Raw genomic sequence first — 19,817 nt, 5'->3', positions numbered from 1 at the left:
TTAAAAATTATGGCAGACAATATATCCTTTGCTAGGTACATGGTAGCACAGTGAGGCCTTCCTGCAGCTCTGACTTTACGTTGAAGGTACATTATGCAGTTTGTTTTGCAATCTTATTTGACTTGCAAGAAAAGTTCAGCTAAAACTACAGCAAATTGTAAGAAACTCTGCATGGAGTTCACGTTGAGGTTTGCGTGGAATAACTTGCAGCATTTTTCCAAACCAGCACCCGCCACACCTGATCGTAGTTGCTTTTCATGATGCAGAGATGCGTAGTTCCAGAGGACCGTGGCACTCACCTCCTCCCCAAGGGCGTCACTTCCCCTTACCTTGCTGTGAAGTGGCGCCTGTGCAGGATTCTAAAATGTTCCCCGTTGCCTCAAGATTTAGATCTCTGCCTTGAAAATATTTGCAGCCCGGGTCATTCCTGGTGCTGCAGGTCCGTGAACTCTCAGTGCTGGCCTGAAGCGGAAGCCTGGAGATACGATCCTGCATTTTGACAGAATGCAAATCACATCTGGGCTCAAAACCCACTCAATCACCTCTTTTCTAGTTTCTCTAGTTTTTTTGCCCCCTCCAAAATGGCACTGTGAGTTTCGTGATCTGATTGTCTACTTCCTCTCATAATAAAGTCATTTTGAAAGAGTACATTTATCTCCCTTGAGCTTCCACTACAAGTGCTCGGGCTGTCCAAATGCAGCATGTTTATCCTTTGCCATTCCTCATTCCTCAGACTACAGCCAGCTCTCCTCTCAAGGCAGAACTTCATACTCTTGCCTCCAGCAGACTCCCATCTCCTAATTGATGTCAGTGGTTTTGGTTAATTGTCAGCTTGGTTTTTATTTTTGTTAACAAGGAGGAGAGGAAAAAAAAACCCTGAAGTGCCTGAATGGGATCCTGGAGGCTTTGGGTGTTACATTTAATGAGATACGGTCGTGCCTGTGCATGATGGGCGTTCAGAGTGCCTCACTTCCTACCAGAAGTCTGCATCAAAGAAAAATCTTTTATTTACAGATCTTTCCCCTCCCGTGCTGCCACTATCGCAGTGCCAACAATCCAGATCCAAATCACCTGATAATGCTTACAATCTTCTGGAAATCTGTGGCCACCCCTGGGGTCTGACTCCGTCAGCCTCTAGCCACACCAGACCGGTGACCCAAGGGCTGAGCACAGCACCAGGATATCCCTGGCGATGCTGTGTCTGATTACCAGAGCATTCAGTGGGAGACAGGGAGAGGCACCACTGTTCCTGAAAAGCACAGTGCAACTGGGATGGCCGACTAGGCTCCCAGCCGATATTAGCCATGAATCAATGCTGCTTCTTATCTCCATGATGTTGATAACACACGTGGCCCAGAATATTTGGCACCAGGAACTCCCATTTCTCTTTTAGACTCTAGAGCCACAGCTCTACAGAGTTCTAATGAGAGGTCGTAAATAGCAACGCTTATGGCATTCACTAGAGCTCAGGTGCAACGTCTTGGGGGTTGTGCCTGTTCTGGGCATCTCTAAAACAGCCATCAGGAGCTCTGTTAATATGTTAATGAAATGCTGCATAGTAACTGAAGGAGGCTTCCAGACACGAGACCATGCTCAGCAAAATGTCCCTCTGTTGCTCTCTTCTGACGACTTTCAGGGGTATTTACTGGGTTTGAAACTGCCTTTGGACTATCCTAGTGCAGAATGTGATACAGTGAAACATACCCATTTCCTCAGATACCATATCAGGGCAGGAGGAGGAGTCTGAGCTCAAGACAGAGCACCCTGGCAGTGTGTGGGCTGCGCAAGCCCAGCTAGAGGCGAGCTGCTGCTGAGCGAAGGGGGCATTCGTGTGCAGGTGCAGCTCGGCTCGGCCTTCTTGGAGCTTCATGTCTCTGACTACTGCTGGTCCCAGGGGTCTGAGTGCTATTACCCCTGAAGGTCCTTTCCACTCAGAATGTTGTCTGATCTTTATACATTGTTGAGAGGAGCCGAAAATACCTGCTGACACCGCTCCTAATTGTAGCACGTAACCTTGGGATGTCCTGTGACCTTTTGATACACTTCGGTGTTTTTATCTGCCATCCATGACACTCTAAAGTTTTATCTCACAACATTCTGTAATTATTTAAAGGCTTAAAATTATTTGAAGGCTAAAAAGGTTAAGCAGTATACTGGGGGTCAGGGAGCGGGGTGGGAAATCAATGATTTGGCAAAGCTAGAAGGTCTCTGTCCAGGCCCATGCTCAGCCTCACTTGCATTTTCTTCTGACAAATTCCAAGTTGCCCCGGACTCTCACATACAGGTATATATAATACAAATGAAACTGACTTCTTTCAAAAGCAGTGGCGTTTTGAAAAAACAAATACGAATGTATTCTTCTGGGATTGTTACTGTAAGTGCTGCCAAAACTCATCTTTTTGTATGTATGTTTGGAATATGTGTGCTGTTGGCTGTAAATTGTCTTTTATTATTCTATGGCAACTTGTCCAGGGACACACTATAAAACAAGATGTAGCATCTTCATGTGCTAGCCTGATAAAATTTATATGAAGTATAATGGAAAACAGAAGTTGTTTTGAGCTGTTTTCAAGTTCAATAAATAACTGTAATACTTGGATAAAGATGTTCTTTATTAGGTCACATGGGCCCTAATATAGAAGTTATAAGTTACCGATTTAAGACGGCTTCTGCAATTACGGGTTTCTAGGCAGACTCTTAATCATAGTGAATGGGAATATTTTCAACCCCCTAGTGCACATAGGCCTTGTCGCTTTTTCTGCCTGCAGCGCATGTCATCCAGCTTGAGGTGGCTGAGGAGGCAGTGGAGGCTCTGCTGGGACTCCCGTCCTGGGAGTTAGCGGTTGTCTTCACAAGCAAGATGCCTTTTGTGTAAAGGAGTGGTTACATGCTGGAAAGCAGAGCCGAGCATCCTCCCTGGTGCCTACGCTCCCTGCCCATCCTCTGTCCCTGCACCCTTCCCACCCTTGCAGTCATCCTGCAGCAGCGGGTCTGGGAAAGGAGGTAGATGACAAACCCAAACCTTTATGCAACATTCACCCTAACCTCTTGGGAGAGGGAGTTTTTGTAAGCAGTGGAGGTTTAGGGTGGCGGAGACATCAGCATTGCTTAGACATGCAGCCTGCGGGTGTATTTAATCAGCTGACAGTGCTTGTGAAAACGGGCATTGGGAAGCCTTGGGTCTTAGTGTTTATTTTTTGTGGTCAAGAGTCTCAGTATCAAAATCTGTGTGGTGGCTTGTGAAGGCTGGTGGAGATGTAGCTATATCGTTCAAAATTTGGGCTTTGGTTTATTTAATTTTTAGTGCTAATTTTTAGAACTAGATTTTGCTTTGAGAACTGTAAATTCTACTCTGAAATTCTCCAGCCACATGTCTAAACTCTTCAGAAAGGCCAGAATCCGTCTTCCGTCGTTTGCCTCCATTATTTGTCTCTCTTGAGCATTTTGATGCAAATTGGAAAAAATTTCTATTTGTGTAACAATAGAAATATGAATTTTGATTTGTCTCGCATGCTACCAGGCTGGGAGGAATACCTGTAGGAGTAGTTGCCGTAGAAACGAGAACGGTGGAGCTCAGCATCCCTGCTGATCCTGCAAACCTGGACTCTGAGGCCAAGGTAGGCTGAACGTGTGCTCGGTTGCTTGTTTGTCCTCTGCAAATGTCTCTGTGGAAAGAGCATTTGTTCTGATGTTTGGGGTGTTTTGGTTTGGGGTTTGTTTTTTTTTTTTTTGTGCCAATTGTGGGACAAGATGTATAGCCATTCCTTGCTGGGGTGCTAACATGTGGCAGTTGCTGGGAGGAGTGAATGGTCAGTTGTATTGGCCATTCATACAGGAGACCCATTCCCCAGCAGTCCTGCCTCTCTTGTGACTTAGGTGAGATGCAAGGACTAGGGCCTGGGAGACTGGGCAAGCAAAAGTCATTTCCCAGTTCTCTTGCTGTGACCATAGTGTTTCATGCTCTTTCTGCTCTGACATTTTGCTTTTCTCCTTCCTGATTTCACAGCTCTGGCCCTTCATCATCTCTTTTGGGTTTTCTCCTTTGCATATCCTTTTCTCTCTCTTCTTCTTCTTCACCGGCTTACAGGAGTCGTAGTACCTGGCTTTCTGTACCATCTCTATGCCTCTTTCTAGATAAATCAGTGGGAACATTCCTGCTGATATTGTTCACAGACGGATTGTCCCAATTTTTCTGTGGGCAAACAGAATGTAAGCACTTCATGTGCTGTATTCCTCGTTGCTGGTTCCACATTGCAGCTCTCGTTGCATCTATTTCTGTATTTTTGTGCTAACTCTTATGTTAATGTAAACGTTTCAAGGCTTAATGAGCTTTTTTATTCCCAACAGATAATCCAGCAGGCTGGTCAGGTGTGGTTCCCTGACTCTGCCTTTAAAACTGCGCAGGCTATCAATGACTTTAACAGAGAAGGGCTGCCTCTGATGGTCTTTGCTAACTGGAGAGGCTTCTCTGGTGGAATGAAAGGTAACCATTACTTTGGATCCCTTTTTAGCGTTGTCCTGTAGAGGAGCTTGTTTTTTACTGCTCAGGGCACCGCTGCTGTTCCCCGCTGCGGCGTACCCACCAGCACTAGCTCTACTGGTTTAGCATCCTGAAGCGGTTCTCTGGGACAGACCAGCAGTGGGAGTATGTGGCAAGGGGCAGAGACAGGCCATGTCTTTGGGCAGCAACTAGCTATTGGATTGGCTTAACTGTGGTGACAGCTTGTACCCATGAACTTGCAGAGTGGATCTACCTCACCTGTCTTTGATGCAGTCTGCATGCAGCCCCCCTCTTTCATGGCAAGTATGTGACCTCCCTTAGAAATGCTGAAAAGGGGATACTTTTCTAGGCTTACCAGAGTGTTTGGACATGTCAGCCCTCTGAAATCATGTCAGCGCCCTGCCCAGCTCTGCTGAAAGTCAGCTGTGATTGTTGCACAACCAGCTAGAGGAAAGGGACACTCTACGCTGCAGTAGCTGGGGTGATGAAAGGTTTCATTCCTCTCGTCCCCATGTCTATCGTGTCTTAATAGGCACATAGCAGGAATAACAAATTTGCATAGGTGCAAATTTGGTAGCGAGTTCTTTTCAGAGTAAGCAATGCAGTTGTATTTTTATATGTACCCTCATGTACAGTTACAGGAACCGGCCAGATCGTCTGCAGCGAGAGCAGGTAATTGGATGGTAACAGTGGTCTAGTTGCTAACAAAATTTACAGCTGCCAACTTCAGCTAATTAAACACTAATCTCAGGAAACCCCTTCTGCTCCGAAAACTTAATACTCTTCTGCCTCAACTTAAAATTGGGGCTGGATAAGCCAGCAATATTGCATATCAAAAATGTATGAGCATATTCTGTCAAGTAAAAACACGTCTCATTGGTGATTTTTCCCACTGTAATATTGTGCTATCAACGACTGTCTCCCAGTTGGCTCTCTTGGTGGTAGTGATGTTCATAGGAACTGAACAGTTATAAAACCGCTGAGTTAATGTACCAGCAGTTAGATTTTTGCACCACGTATTGCTGCTTTAAATTTTGTGAAGTGCCAAGAACGTGAGATTGATACTATAAAATTTAAATAAGTAAAAGATTACGGCCTCTTACCTGCATGTGGCACTTAACAAACACAGAAGAAAAGTTACAGATGCTTTAACACAGTAAAAGTTCCTGCTCTGGAAAGACTGGCAGGACGACAAAGGCTGTCTTGCTCTGCCGTCTCATTAACAGGGCAGAAAGCAGTGCCACTGAGTTTGCAGATTCAAAGACAGAAGATGGCAAAAGATGGCAAAATTCTTTCCTCATTACCCTGGAGGGTAACCGTATTACCCTTCAGGATGGTTTCTGCTCCATGTGTTGCTGCTGCACTCCCTTCATGACTTGTTTTCCCTAGCGCACAACTTACAGGGAAGTAGTGAATTAATGAATGCTCGGTAAAGTCACAATATTATTTTGCCTTACTGCGTTGTGAGATCTGTTGGCTTTGCCAGTGCCCTTTGCTGGGTTCCTCAGAAACTGAGGTTAGCTTTGGAACTGGGACCAGGAGCCCGAGGTGGAAAAGGCACTATGAGGATGTTAATATTTGTACTGCATATCCCCAGCTGGTAGCAGGAGGAGGAGAGAGTCACCGCAGAGGAGGGAAGAACAGACCTATTGCAATTTGCACCTTGGTCCGTGCATTTTCCTGCATATTGTTTGCTGTTGGGGCCCGTGTAGCAAGCGTTGGTCTCTCCTGACACTCTCTGCGTTCCTTGGGGAGGTGTTTGCAGTTTTGGTTTCAGTGCTGGCTGGGGATTATGCAGGGATGGAAAATAAACAATTATGCCACCCCTCAGTGCACACAAACACACTGCCAGGAGCCGACTGCACTGTGGGTAAAATGACTCCAAAATTGTGTGTAATGAGTAGGAAAAGATTAGAGACAGCTCTTGCTATGCTGAAAATTGACATTAGCGGAGGGGGGAAAAAAGAGGGGGGGGGGGGAAACCCTCTCTTTACTAGTCGGCCTAGGAGGTCTAATTCAAGCCGTAAAATAAATAAATAAATAACATAAATAAAGGCATATCACAATGGTATTGGTGGTTTCCTCAATGAGCTCTATCTGGCCGGAAGGCTATTCAGCATAATGCAAAATTAAATTATAAAAACTGGCTTGAATATTTAGATGGAGGAGCCATTTGGAAGTGGTTTATTTAGGCGAACCGGCAGTGACCCACAACGGGGAGACATCAAGCGTGAAATTTACTGGAAATTAGCACCAGGGTCTTGGACTCGGCATGAATAGTTTGATAGCATGCAAATCCCCGCGACATTAAACTGCAGCACTGCTTGTGCTACAGGGTCACTCGCAGTTGGTTTTTCATGTTTTACTTATTATTTTTTCCTGGGACAGGTTATAAATAACAATAAAAAAAATTTCAGCAGAATGAAAAGGCTGTTTTAAATCTCTGATTACCTGGATGTTGAATGACGGTATTGCTTGTATGTAATGGGTTTATGAGGGACATTATGTGTCTGCAGCCAATATATGCCTGGTGTTTACCTTCAGGTCCTATCTGATAATCCAGCCAAGCTGATGAGATCCGTTCCAGCTTTGGAGGTTCAGGGCACGCTGCCCGACACTATGGAAATGCAAAAAGCTGTCTGCAGCCTTCCTAGCATGCTTGATGCATCTGACTGCCAATATTTACACATACGGTGTAACGATAACAGCTTCCAGCAGATTTCATGTCTATGTGTAGTAGACGCTGATGCACACTGCAGCTGAGCAGGCAGGCACAGAATGGGAGAGTGGGCTGCAAACGCTGTCTGCCCTGCTGAGTAACAGCACTGCTCTTCGTAGAGGACCTCTGCAGCATTTCTGTCTTGCACGTGGCTTATTACGTGAGGTTTAAATTAATGCAGGAAGTAAATTTGGCCCACAAATATAATATTTAATTTTAATTTTTCCAGCCTCAATGTAAGCAACTTCTTTGCAAGAACAGCTGTGCAAACAGCCTGTGCTTAAAATGTGTGTGGTGTTCTTTGCTGTGCGGATGATGATGGATGGGATTGGGTTTTGTTTTCAACGTAGTAAGTGTGTTAGTTACAGCATTAACAGTTCATAAAGTCTGCACCCTACCAAGGCACTAGGGCTGCACAGGCAGCTTGAGCACAGAGCTTGAGTGGCCAGCATCGAGACCTGGCATCATTTAACCACCTGCAGCAGTTAAATTTGGTGCACTATTTTCTGTAGTAAGAGTGGAGAATGCAGCAAAACTGCAAATAAGAGGCAGTTGTCACCGTATGGCAAATGTTTCGTAGTTTCACACTCAAATACAGTATTAACATTAATCGGGGAGGTTGTGTGTTCTGGTGATTGGCCACGGGGTCTACAGGCAGGTGTCTTGGGTTGTCTTTGCAGTATTTTTATGATCTTCATCAACTCTACTTATATTTTACCTCTTAAAAATGTATGTTCTTTAAGAGTCCCACCTCGCTGAAGTGGGAAGTGTAGGCAAATGGAACCGTTGAGACGGCAGGGAGGGAACACCCTGCAGAAGAGCAGGCTGCTGTTAATGCCAGAGACAGTTCAGGAGTCCTTCTGTAGCCTGTGGCCACTGCAGTTCCCCTTGGTTCGTCTCTGGAGCTTTGCACCTTCTGTGGTCCGGAGCTGTGTGTGGCACTGTGGGGACCTTTCGGTGGTGGCAGTGGGATTGTCTCTTCTTTATTTGGGCAAAACTTGGTCTCTATTAGTGGAAGCTGTTACCGTAAAAAAAAAGAGGTGGGGGGGGGGGGGAATCCTCTACAACAGGGGCATTTACAGCCAGTTCTGAAACTAGTGCAGCAGCAGGTCCCTTGACCTTGAAGCCAGCAGCTGGTGTAAATCCATATATGAAATACTAAGCTAGGGCTGCTGGGGTGATCCAGGAAGATGACGCGCTGTATTGCGGGATCCCAAAAGGGGTAACGTAGTACAGAACCGCATAGCGGTAACGTTCATGCTTCTGGATGGCTTTGACAGTCTGATCCTGAAGGTATTGTAGACCCAGAAGTAATTCCCTGACCTGCTGATGCCACCTGGTAAACCTGAAAGAGATTTGGAGCTATGCACAGAAAGCATCCAGTGTGTCTCAGTTTCTCTGCGCCTCCTCCCTCTGCCTTGTTCAAACAAGCAGCGCTTCTTTTTTCTACGCTTAACCTGAGTAAAATATATACCCTTGGCAGGAGTGAAAAATGCATTGCTAATTACACAATTATTTTATTATGTAGCACTAGTAAAAAATGTCTAGTAAAGAATTAATTCAGTTAAAATAATTTGAATCAAGCAATTATTTTCTTAACACTAGAATTAGCTGAAAGTACTTCAAGTGGTTTATTACTGGCACTACATAATAAAATAATTGTGTAATTAGTAATAAATTTGTCACCCCTTTTGAGGTCTTTTTCTTTGCTCAGGACAAAGGAAAAGGTTGGAGTTTTGTTTGGTTCTCAGTCCCCACTGTCTCTGACAGAATTGATGTTTATTTGCAATTAAAGGAAATAAATTGTTCTTCAGTTCATCAGTATTTGACATTTCTTAAATAACATGAAAGTCCTTTTCTTGGGTACTTGGACAATGACCTTGCAAATGAGCTGGAGAGATCACATCAGTGCCTATGGTGCTTATATATATAAATATACACACACACACTCTCTTTATATACACCTCTCTCGCTTGCTCTGTATGTGTTAGTGTGCGTGTATATATATGTAAGAGTGTGTGTATTTCCCAAACACTTAAGTGCTTACCTATGTTAATGCTTAATGTTAAACTGGGGTTAAATGACAAGGGGACCCTGGCTGGAGTCTCTTTCTTCCTGGGAAGTCATGACTTTCCCAAGTGATTGTAAGGATTTTAAATGAAGAGAAGTGTCTCAGTCTTTTAAGGCTGTTACTGCAGGCCAGCACACGTGCATGGTACATACATGCAACCCACTTAGTTCTTCTGTTCTATGCACTGGTATTTTAATGGCCACAACAAATTAGGCAAGCTGGGAGGTGCTGAGCAAAGAACAAAAGTGGTGAAGGGGATTGAAAATACTGTCCCGGGAGACAAGAGAAGTGAATACCTGTAGTGTGTCTAAGGAAAAAAAACTACTGAAAAGCCTCCTGCTATTTATAGCAAGCCCAAAGGAATGGAGAGATTATGTGGGGTGATGCAAGGAGTAGTAATATGAAATTAATGGGAATGGGGAAGGAGGGGAAGTTTGGCTGAATACTGAGGGAAATTTCATCTATTTGGCTGTGAAAATACCCCTAAAGAAGTAGTAGATTTATTGTTTGGGATTTCTAAATGAAAGCTTTATAAAGCACTGGGAAAGAAATGTAGGATACAGTCCTGTGTGAACAAAGAGATTGACTAGATGATCCTAATAAGTATTTTTCATTTCTTGTATATTTGATTTGATACTTCTATATGTAATTATACCTAACAAAATATATATATTCGAGGGCACCTGTTTTCATTACAAACTATATCCATTATAAACTATATCATCTCATATAAATTCTTTTCCCTTCCTTTTTTCTCTTTTATTTAAATCACCTTTGGGGCTGATATTTGCAATGTACTGTCTTTACACAGTGGAGTTGTTCTTATTAATTTTGAGTAAAATGCCTTAAACAAATTTTAATGCGAGAAGAGAAGAATGCTATTTCATATCTGAACCCTTCCCACACACTAATTTTTATAAAGATATTGAGAAGGTCTGCTGCTGTTAGGTGTGCCATGCACATTGCATGAGTCGTGGTACAGGTCCACGGTAGTAAGTCTGAAATTGGGCAGCTGTGCTCGTATTAAATACAGAAACACCTGACCCGACTTCCAGACCTGCTGAAATATTCCCTGGCTTGGCTGGGAAGTAAGGGATGGATTATCTCCAGGACACACGGTGTAGGGCTGGCTGGTGGGAGCCGAGGACCCTGCAGTTCGTGTTTTGTGAATAGTGCCTGGGAGCTGGGCTGGTGTGGGAACGTCTCCTTTCTCGGTCTGTCTTTCCCAGGTCCAGATAATGCCAGTCAGAGCTTGCAGTATGGTAGCCGGAGGTGGTTAGAAGAGCTGAATAACCATGGGTTTTTTCCCAGTTTGACCAAGCGTGGCAGGGCTGAAGCATTGATGTGCTGTGACTTCAAGCACTGTGTCCTTTTTCTGCAGACATGTATGACCAAGTGCTCAAGTTTGGTGCCTACATTGTGGACGGCCTGAGAGAGTATCGTCAGCCTGTGCTTATTTACATCCCACCGCAAGCGGAGCTGAGAGGAGGATCCTGGGCTGTGATTGACCCTACCATTAATCCTCGTCATATGGAGATGTATGCAGACCGAGAAAGCAGGTATGGCAGCTTTCTCCTCCCTCTGTAACCACCTGCTTTGAGGCATAATTGCCTGGCTGAGTGAGAAGCTCTCCGTTAAGAGTGTGGCAGGTGTTACTGAAAGGGGCTGACGGCCTCATGTCTCGGAGGAGTTTGCTGTGCAGTGCTCACAGCCAGGACAATTCGGATCGTCTCCTGACTCAGACTTAGATGAGGGTAGATTCTGTAGCCGGTGTGAGCCCAACTCTGTAAAGGTTCGTTACTAATATGCATAAAGCACAGCTGCCTAGGACTTTTTTTTTTTTTTACCGTTCTGATATTTCCACACACTGCCTTGCGTTTTGGAACAAGTGTCTGTGTATACAATTTTGCAAATTAAATAACTGTAAATAAGTGTGTCCTTTAAAACCCCTGAGTGTTGTACTACCTGTCATATGGGCGCTTGGGTAGTTGCACGGTTTTAATTAAATACAACTTGTGTAAGTGAAGTTCTAGTTACCGGTGGTTCAGGATATAAAACTACAGGCAAACTCTTGGAAGCAGGTTTTTTTAAAATGTTTTAAAGAATCTGTAAAATCTATAGATACTGAATCATTTGGAGGAAGAAGCCAGCCATATCTGGGCTATCTGTAGTGATGGAAGGTGTACAGGACAGCATGAATATTGTGCTATCAGGGCATCCTCTCAACTCCTACGGTCTCAGCAGGGCAAAATTCCTGAGCAGCTGCTCCTGGGGAGAAAAAAGTGTACGTGGGGAGGAGTTGAGAAGATGCCTTTCCCAATGTGAATTTCCCTTCTGCTTCCCAGCTGAATTTCGCTCCTGATGGGATGCTTGCTTCTCTGTTCTAAAGAAGCAAGACAGAGATCTTCAGTCTGTTGGCCTTGGTATTTCCTGCATCTTGAGGAAATGTTGTCTAATCTTTGCCTCCTGAAAGTCAGAAGTTTTTGCTGATCTTTTCCTACTTAGAAATGTGGAGCCTGTTTGCTTCACAGTCAGACACAGTGTGAGCAGGATTTCTACAAGCTACTTCCTCCACCAAGTGATTTTTGGGGTGCAGGCAGGAACAACTCCCTTCCGCTGCTTCTGTCCCATACCTTTGTGGGATGCCAGCGGTGTGAGCTCACCTCTTGGAAATCATAAGCCAGCTCCCCACCTTGTAAGACATCAGGAGGGACCGTGTGTGGTTTGCAGAGCTGTAGTTGGACTCTAGAGGTCTTGAGCTCCAGTAGCCAAGACATTGTTTTGCAAAATACATTGTGCTGTCCCTAAATGCCATTGCACATTTGTAATAATTCTCATCGCTGTTGCTGTTCCATAACCCTCAGCGCTGACCTTCCTCCTCGTCATTACTCCTGCCCTCACAGTTAAAGACTGAAGCTATTTTATTAACCAAACCCAAGTTTCAAATCACGTGCTTTGCTGTCTTTGACCTGGGAAGTGGGCAGGATCTCTAATGGAAATGGCTGGTTAATTGGTTTGTTTCATAAAGCTTAGCTACCTTTTGAAAGAGCTTTCAGGTCACAGCTTAAAAGAGACTGCCTAATGCCAAAGAGCGTTGCTTGTACCAGGCTGCACAATACGCTGTTGGATAGCTGTGTTTCTGTGAAGCCTGGCGTGCATTTGTGGCGTTGGATAAATAATAGCTAAGAGTCTTTCTTCCTTGTTCTTTCTCTTTGTCTCCCTCCCCCCTTCTCTTCTTTTTTTACATGCCTTCTAGATAACGACGAACCATTCCATTTTGTGTTTCCCTTTGTCTGATGACCTGAAAGTGCCTTTCTTTTCTCTTTTTCCTGTCACTGATCAGAGGAGGAATCCTGGAACCAGAGGGAACGGTAGAAATCAAATTCCGCAGGAAGGATCTGGTGAAGACGATGAGGCGAGTGGACCCCGTCTACATCCACCTGGCAGAGCAGCTAGGTACGTCTGCGCGGGGGCTGGCGGAGCAGTGATCCGTTCAGCTGGTGGCTAATGAATGTGTTTATAGACCTTAAAAAGGGGCACTGAGGCATTTTATCAAATTCATGATAATTTTTATTTACTGTCATCTAACTTGGGAAGAAAACCAGATGAGACAAGCTGCACGTATGTACATGTGAGAGAGATGCTATTCACGTGCGTCTAGCATACCAAGGGGGGGTGTAATATAGTGTCTTTTTGAACTTACTTCTTTTTTTTTATTTTATTTTTAATTGAATGGGTCTTACAACAGAGACATACTACAGTTGCTTGAGTCTAGTTTCCACCTCAGCAGTTGCTCAGCTCACTAAAAACTTGTGGGCCAAACCTTCACCTGATGTCATTTGGCATAACTAAGAGTTTAGTCAAAGACGTTTGGGCTGCTGGACTATCACTGCGTGTCTGAGGTAGTTTTGAGTAATGATATCTGTCTGCGCTTTGGATTCAGGAAAATAAAAAATATTCTTCACCTCCTCAGTAAAATACAGGGTGATCTGCAGTGCTCGGTGGCTGGCACATCGGTGCGTTTGTTGTATTATTACTGTGCCTTTCACTCCAAATGATCCCAGCACCTGGTATACACCCAACAACCCAAAATACAGACTGTTCAGCAAAATACACTTAATATCAGATATGTGCTCTCTCAGGGGAATAGACTCTTTAAATAGTTCTTTACTAGCTCTTACTATAAGAGTATAATCTTACAGAGCCTCTTTTTACCTCCAAAATTGACTACATTTCAGTAGTGGAAGAAGCGTGCTACATGGGTATGGTTTGAATTTATAAAGCCTTTTGGGATCCTTCAGGAGGAAAAGTGTTCTGCAAATGACTGATAAATCGTGGCTATTGCTGCAGTTACATTTTATTATTTGGCCTTTTTTAATTTATGGCAGTGCAACAATTTATATACAAAACAACCATTCTGATATGCCTTGGGAAGAGAATAATAATTGTAAAGGGTGCAGGGAGTGTTAAGAATCAGACTGCTTGCTGAAAACCAGGTTCTTACTGATGTCTTTGATAGCATCAAAGACATTTTCTCTCTTTTTTTTAATGATAGTATTTTGACACTCTCTTTGTTTCCTCTTACTGTGCCGATTGCTTTCTGGGCAAGAAGCAGGTTAGCAGGTGTTTGAGTCTTGCAGACCAGCACAAGGTAGCAGTTTTATCTGAGTTCAGATCTTGCTCATGTACATTACCGTGTGAGAGAGCGGGCACAGATACGCAGATGGGTGGATGTGTTGTTCTATCTGCCTGTGTCCGTTGGAATTAAAAACCAGTTTTAATGTTTGTAGTTGCAGCAAGGAGATTCTTTTCACAAAACCTCACCTTTGACCTATGTTAGGCTTGACAGGGTCCCTTTAGGAGCAAACGGATAGTGAGACCGCACCAAGGCGTGGACACCCAGCACAGGGTCCCAGCAAATGCTCTCCTAAGGTGTTCCACACTTCACAGTTTAAAGGCTGCAGTCGAGTACCTTACGCAGTCAGGGCTCACAGCTGCACCTCCTGCGGGTGTTCGCACCTCCGCGTCCGAGGCAGGAGGGCTGGCTCTCCGGTGCGCAAGTCTCCAGGGGAAGGAGAAATCAGATGTGTGGTTAGAGAAGGCAATATGCTGAGCAGACAGCTCAGGTCCACGCAGATAAATGACGCTACGGCAGGAGCACTGTTTCTAAGAATATTTACCTTCGCCCCACCATAACACACGCTGGCTCTGCCGACGAACAAACCAACCTACTGCCTCTGCAAAGAGATGGTGTCTTCTGCGCGGCAGCTGCCGGGATGAATCCTTTCCCAGGAGCATAGTCACTGGCTGTGGATAAGGAGGGCTGCCTGACTGTTCAAATTCTGAAGCGGTGGAGGAAGGGGGGGAACAGAGCAAGTGAGCTTAGTCACCGTCAGGTGGCCCCTCCAGAGGGTCTGTCACCCAGACTGGGAGCGGGACGCCTGCAGAGCACCCTTGGATCACACTGGTGGGACCTGCGCCAGCACCCCCGGGAAGAAAATGCAGGGAGAAAGAGGGGGTACAGCTTTGTACCAACAGTCTCAAAAATCCAACCCCACTCTATATGAGAAGGCAGGAGCCTGTTTAGGGCTTTTTTCCCCCCTCTTCCTCTACAGGGTAATTACTCCCAGCAAACTCCATACACTTTAATTAAAATGACTGCAACACAAGAGCAAGTCACTTACGACTGTACATACAGAGAGCTCTAAAAGCTTCAGTCACTGATAAGCATCTCACTTAGATGGCTCGTAATTGCTCCCAACATCGGGCGATCATTGCTGTTGTTTTGCTGCTAATTCTGCACCATAGCAGGAAAGCCAAGATTGCAGGACACAGTGAATTGCATAATTTTTTTTTTGCTGGTTTTCTTTCTGGCCAATTTAAAATTTGTCAAAGTTGGTCTTCTTCTGGATCACTGCCCTTTGATATTTCGCGCACTCCATTTGCCACAAACAAGCCGCAGGGCCGCAGTTCATGCTGACTCCAGCAGAAGCAGAGAAAGCTCCATTTATCTTACACTGCCTGCTGAATTCTTACTCATTAGCTGGGGGTTCACTGCCTCTCTTTAACCCCTGAATGGCTGTCATCCCTCCCTGGAGCTGCTGAATAGCAGGGAAAAGGGAGATGCTCTCAGACATGTGCCTGTTGCAGAGGGGTGGGGAAACAGGGCGACTGCGGTCTCATTCCAGGCGTCTTGAGACACTGGGGTTGGACTTGCAACTGGGGAGTGTGAGAGCAGAGAAGGCTGGCAGATATTGAATAATTTGACATAAATCTGTTCATTATCAATTCTCCAGCACTATTGCTGAAATGTTTATTAGCTCCATGTTTTATTAAAATGTCACTCAGAGTTGCGCTATTACAAACCAGCAAACAGTGCGGAGCAAAGGGCAAGGAAAGAAAGGGTAGCCCTTATCCTGCCCAAGAGCACGTTTCCACACTGAGTAGGTGTGCAAGGAGAACGGTGATTGCCTAGAAATGTGGGAACGATTCAGATTGCAAGCCTCAGGCCATAGTTAAAAATCTGGAGATTCAATTTTATTTTATTTATTTATTACAATTAGAGCAAAACATTTAGGAGTAGAATAAAAATTAGCTTTGTCACGCAGATCCGGGCCCGTGATGTGTCAGTTGCGCGGTGTAATGTACGCAAAAATTTGGTGGAATATGAATGAAAGGAATGGGAAAATGGCTCCAGTTAGAGCGAGACTGGATATTACATTTTAACATTTTTCTTATCAGCTATTTACCTCATAGTGAAAGGGAAGCATCTGTTTGTCACCTGATACACGCTGTAATAGTGTGAATACCCTCTTCAGCTGATCCTATGAAATAGTTGGCTGTGTGTTGGCATGCACCTTTAATTTTTGAAATTTTATGCCCATTTTGCATTTGTCTGCATACACTGTACAGGGTGCAGGAGGGGGGAGCATGCAGCTCCACGTGTAGTACAGCAGCACTTTGGGAAGTGGGAGGCAGTGGTTGTTTTCTGCACAAACACTGGTGCTGTAGACAAGCTTTAACTTTCCACAGGCTTCTGACTTGCTTCGCACTTTACTTGGCTAAAGAGGGTGCAAAACTTTTCTTGAATTCCCAAATAATGAGTGGACACTCAAGCATTGAACTCGTAACTCCACTTTAGCATAGCTGTTCCTCTCTGCAGATAAACACGCCAGGGTGCAGTACCAGGAGTGAACTCGCAGGTCCCTCTTGGCCCCGACTGTACCAGCTGGTGAGGACTTCACTGCTGGTGACCTGGTGACAGCCCTGACACAGCCTTGTTTCTTGAGTGGCTGAAAAAGTCCACCCTGTGACCTGTCTCATTCCAAGCTTTAGCTTTGAAAGTTAGATTGCAGCTCTAAAGCCTAGTAATTCTTTTTGGGGCGGGGGGGGGGGGGGGGGTGTTTGTTTGTTCAGTGTTGTAATTAATCAAAATGCCGGCTGTTTTCTTGAGCAACAACTAAGAAAAATGCTGCTGTTGTGATTCCATCTCTCATGAAGCCTTGGACAAATGCAGTCAGCGCAGTTGTAACTTAGTCTTTTTAGGCAATGCTGATTTCCAGTAACTGCTTCTATGTGCAAGTGCTGCTGCATTTAAATTGTTGTTAATTCACAATCATGAGTCTAGAAGAGCAAGTACTGATTTCTATAAGCTCCTTCGTGACAATTGGCATCTTGAATATCTTCCCGGGGGGCTGTAGATGTTTCCCCAAAATAGGAATTTTTTGGTATTAGGTACCTGCCACACTTTGCTCTGATGCCAATATGAGGCCTGAGGAGCAGAGAGTTGGAAAGGACTAGGATATACAAGGATATTTCAAGCCTGTGTCACAAGCATGTGTGACCTTCACTGCTATTTCATATTGCACCTTTATAACATAAATCCTACTGAATATTTAGTGAAGCAATTACAAGCAATCTCATTTAAAGAAACAAGCCACAATCCAAAAACGCCTGTCTCTCCAGGGAGGTGAGTGGCTCTGAGTGACCTTCTTCTCCCCTCTGGAGCAGCACCCTCCAGCTGGGGTGGGAGATGTGGGACACGGGCAGCCTGGACACGGCTGGCATTCTTGCTGCCTTTGCTGAATTTTTGTCTGGCAAGAGCTTTGTTAAAGGCAGAGGAAGAGAAGGTGAGATTCGGGTAGGAGGATTATTGTTGCATGTGTGGAAATTAGATGGGACAGTCATAACCAGGGTTAAAGTCAACATTTAATTATGTCACTGGATGCAGAGTAACTGCTTTACTTCTCCAGAGTTCATTTCTTAAGGACCCTTCCAGCACATGCTGCAGTGGGACTTAACTGTTCTGCTGAAAAGAATGGCCACAAGCAGATGCCAAGATAAATTGAACTTAATGTGGTTTTTTTTGGTGTTACCTGAATGGGGAAAAAAAAAAATCCTTGAATTTGCCTGTAATAGTTGTAACGTTGAGGTAGCAATTGTTAATGCTCCTTTGTAGCCTGGAAAGGTAGCTCCTATTTACATTGTAAAAATCATCTTTGAAAATCATAGTCGTGGGGTAATTTGCCAGAGTCAAACGCGTTCATTAGCAACTGAGGTCTGGATGGAGGCTCCAAAGGAAGGGCCACATCTGGTCCCTGCAGCGGTGGGTCGTGGGCACGTCCTTGGCTCGTCGTTCAGAGGAGGAGGCTTGCGGCTGAGGGGCACTCCGCATCTTGGGCCGGCCTCTCCTGCCTCTGCTGTGTCCCTGGCTGGGTGTGATGGGCTGGAGCCTGGGTCGAAGCAGTCTCCTTTGCCCAACTCAGCCTGCAGAGTGTGAGGGTAAGCGTGAGGGCCGTCCCCGCAAGGCGGTTGGGTCAGAGGCCTTGATCCCGGGCTTTGCCCGGGTCTTTGAGTGCATGTTTGAGGAAGAGGCAAGAAAACGGACAAGTAAATGCTTGGCCATGCTGAGGCTGTGCGCCGAGGGTGAGGGAGAAAATCCCGCATTTTAACAGCTTAGAAACCATAAACCATCAAATTGATTCAGAAGCTGCCTGGCTTTCTGCAATCAGAGGGAACCTACAGTAACATTTCTTGAAGTCATTTTGTCTAACCTGTTAAACTGGTCATATTTAAAAAAAGCACTTTGCTACTAAACGTTATGGGAAGCCATGATTCATGGTCCTGCTGAGCCATTTCCGTCTGGCAGGAACTTTATTAAAGGCAGCCCGCGCCCTGCCACCGCAGCAGGCTGCGGTTACTGCAGGACACTGCGCTGTCGAGGCTCCCTCCGCCAGGCACACACATCGGAGGGATGCTCGGAGACGCCGCTTATTTCAGAGGAGGTTTTTTGTTTAATGGGGCACAAATCAAAATAGTTTAGATGTTGCTTTCCCTGCCATGATGCTTTCCCTTAACTTTTGGAGAGGAGTATAAATGATATTCAGTATCAGAGCGCTTTACAGGAGAGGTCTCTCCGTGGATTTATTGCGGCAGCTTTTCTATTTGTCTGCGCAGGGAGGGCAACTCCTCTGAAGCCTTCCTCCATGATCGCGGGCTGTAAAGCATGCCTGCATGTCTCTGCCGCAGCGGCCGGGAAGCGCTTCTCTGCAGGGTGGTTAAAGGGCTTGTTTTGGCAACTGTAGCATCTGGCATTCATTGTTCTGTGCCACCGGGGTACTGAGAGCCCGTACCTGAGGTTTGAGGGCCTGTTACGGGCTGCAGGACATGGAAGAAAGAGTTTGCAACCCCAAAAGCCAGGCCGTAGCAGCTGGATGGTGAGGGTGGTGTCACCCTGTGGAGAGACGGCAGAGCTGGGCACGGGCCAGGGCAGGACGGTGGCGGGAGAGAGGCGGGCATGTGCTGCCAGGTTCTTCCAGGAAGTATTTGGGAATGCTCTAGGTTGAATCCTTCTTATGTGTGGTTTTAAACTAGTTTTTGTTGGTTTAACTCACATACATTTGAGCAGAGGGTTTTAGCAAGGACAAATCCCTTGCCTGTTGGTCAAGAGGAATTTTTGTACGGCAAAGGACATTTTGGCAAGAGCCTGGACGTTGCTCTTTTGACCTCAGAAGAGTCTCTGATCTTTTTGGTAGCCCAATGCTATTGCTTCCCCAGGGCATTTTTTTTCAACTTGTTTAAGGCAATTTTGCTACTGATTTTATTTTTTTTTAATTAAGAAGAAAAGACACTATAGAATGAAGAGGTCTTGGTGCATTTACCACTGTGGGTAGGCTTTCAAGGTGTTGAGAGCTGGATTGAGACATTTACCTGGCCTTTTCCGATCATGCCAATGGCTGTGATCATACCAGCGCTATATATAGGTACAAGCGTACTTGGAGACTGCAGAGCAACCTGCAATCCAAGATAAATGTGACATTTTATGGCACTTAGAGCACTGCCTTAGAAAGTGTCCTGTGCTGCCTGCCAAGTTAGGAAGGTCACACATGTTCTTTCTTCCTTTAAATTGTCATCTTATCTTACCTGCGTGCCCCACCTGCATGCCAAAACCCGCTATACTTTGTGTTTGCATTGTAATGTGGCTGTTTCAGAGAGCTGCTTCTTTTGTTTCTCTATTGATTAGTAGC

At 45.2% G+C, this 19,817-nt stretch overlaps 1 protein-coding gene across 3 annotated transcripts in view; it reads left to right on the top strand.

Annotated features, from left to right (window-relative positions):
• Window positions 1–19,817, top strand: part of ACACA (acetyl-CoA carboxylase alpha) — a 111,224-nt gene that overhangs the window by 79,596 nt on the left and 11,811 nt on the right. For all 3 annotated transcript variants that reach the window (XM_064467723.1, XM_064467724.1, XM_064467722.1), the window contains 4 exons: window positions 3,521–3,617; window positions 4,348–4,483; window positions 10,673–10,850; window positions 12,635–12,747. In XM_064467723.1, the coding sequence (XP_064323793.1) occupies window positions 3,521–3,617; window positions 4,348–4,483; window positions 10,673–10,850; window positions 12,635–12,747 (524 nt within the window). The remainder of the gene's footprint in view (window positions 1–3,520; window positions 3,618–4,347; window positions 4,484–10,672; window positions 10,851–12,634; window positions 12,748–19,817) is intronic.

Source organism: Phalacrocorax carbo, chromosome 17 (genome assembly GCF_963921805.1).
Source record: "Phalacrocorax carbo chromosome 17, bPhaCar2.1, whole genome shotgun sequence".
Lineage (NCBI taxonomy): Eukaryota > Metazoa > Chordata > Aves > Suliformes > Phalacrocoracidae > Phalacrocorax > Phalacrocorax carbo.
This window is presented reverse-complemented; position numbering and strand designations above follow the sequence as displayed.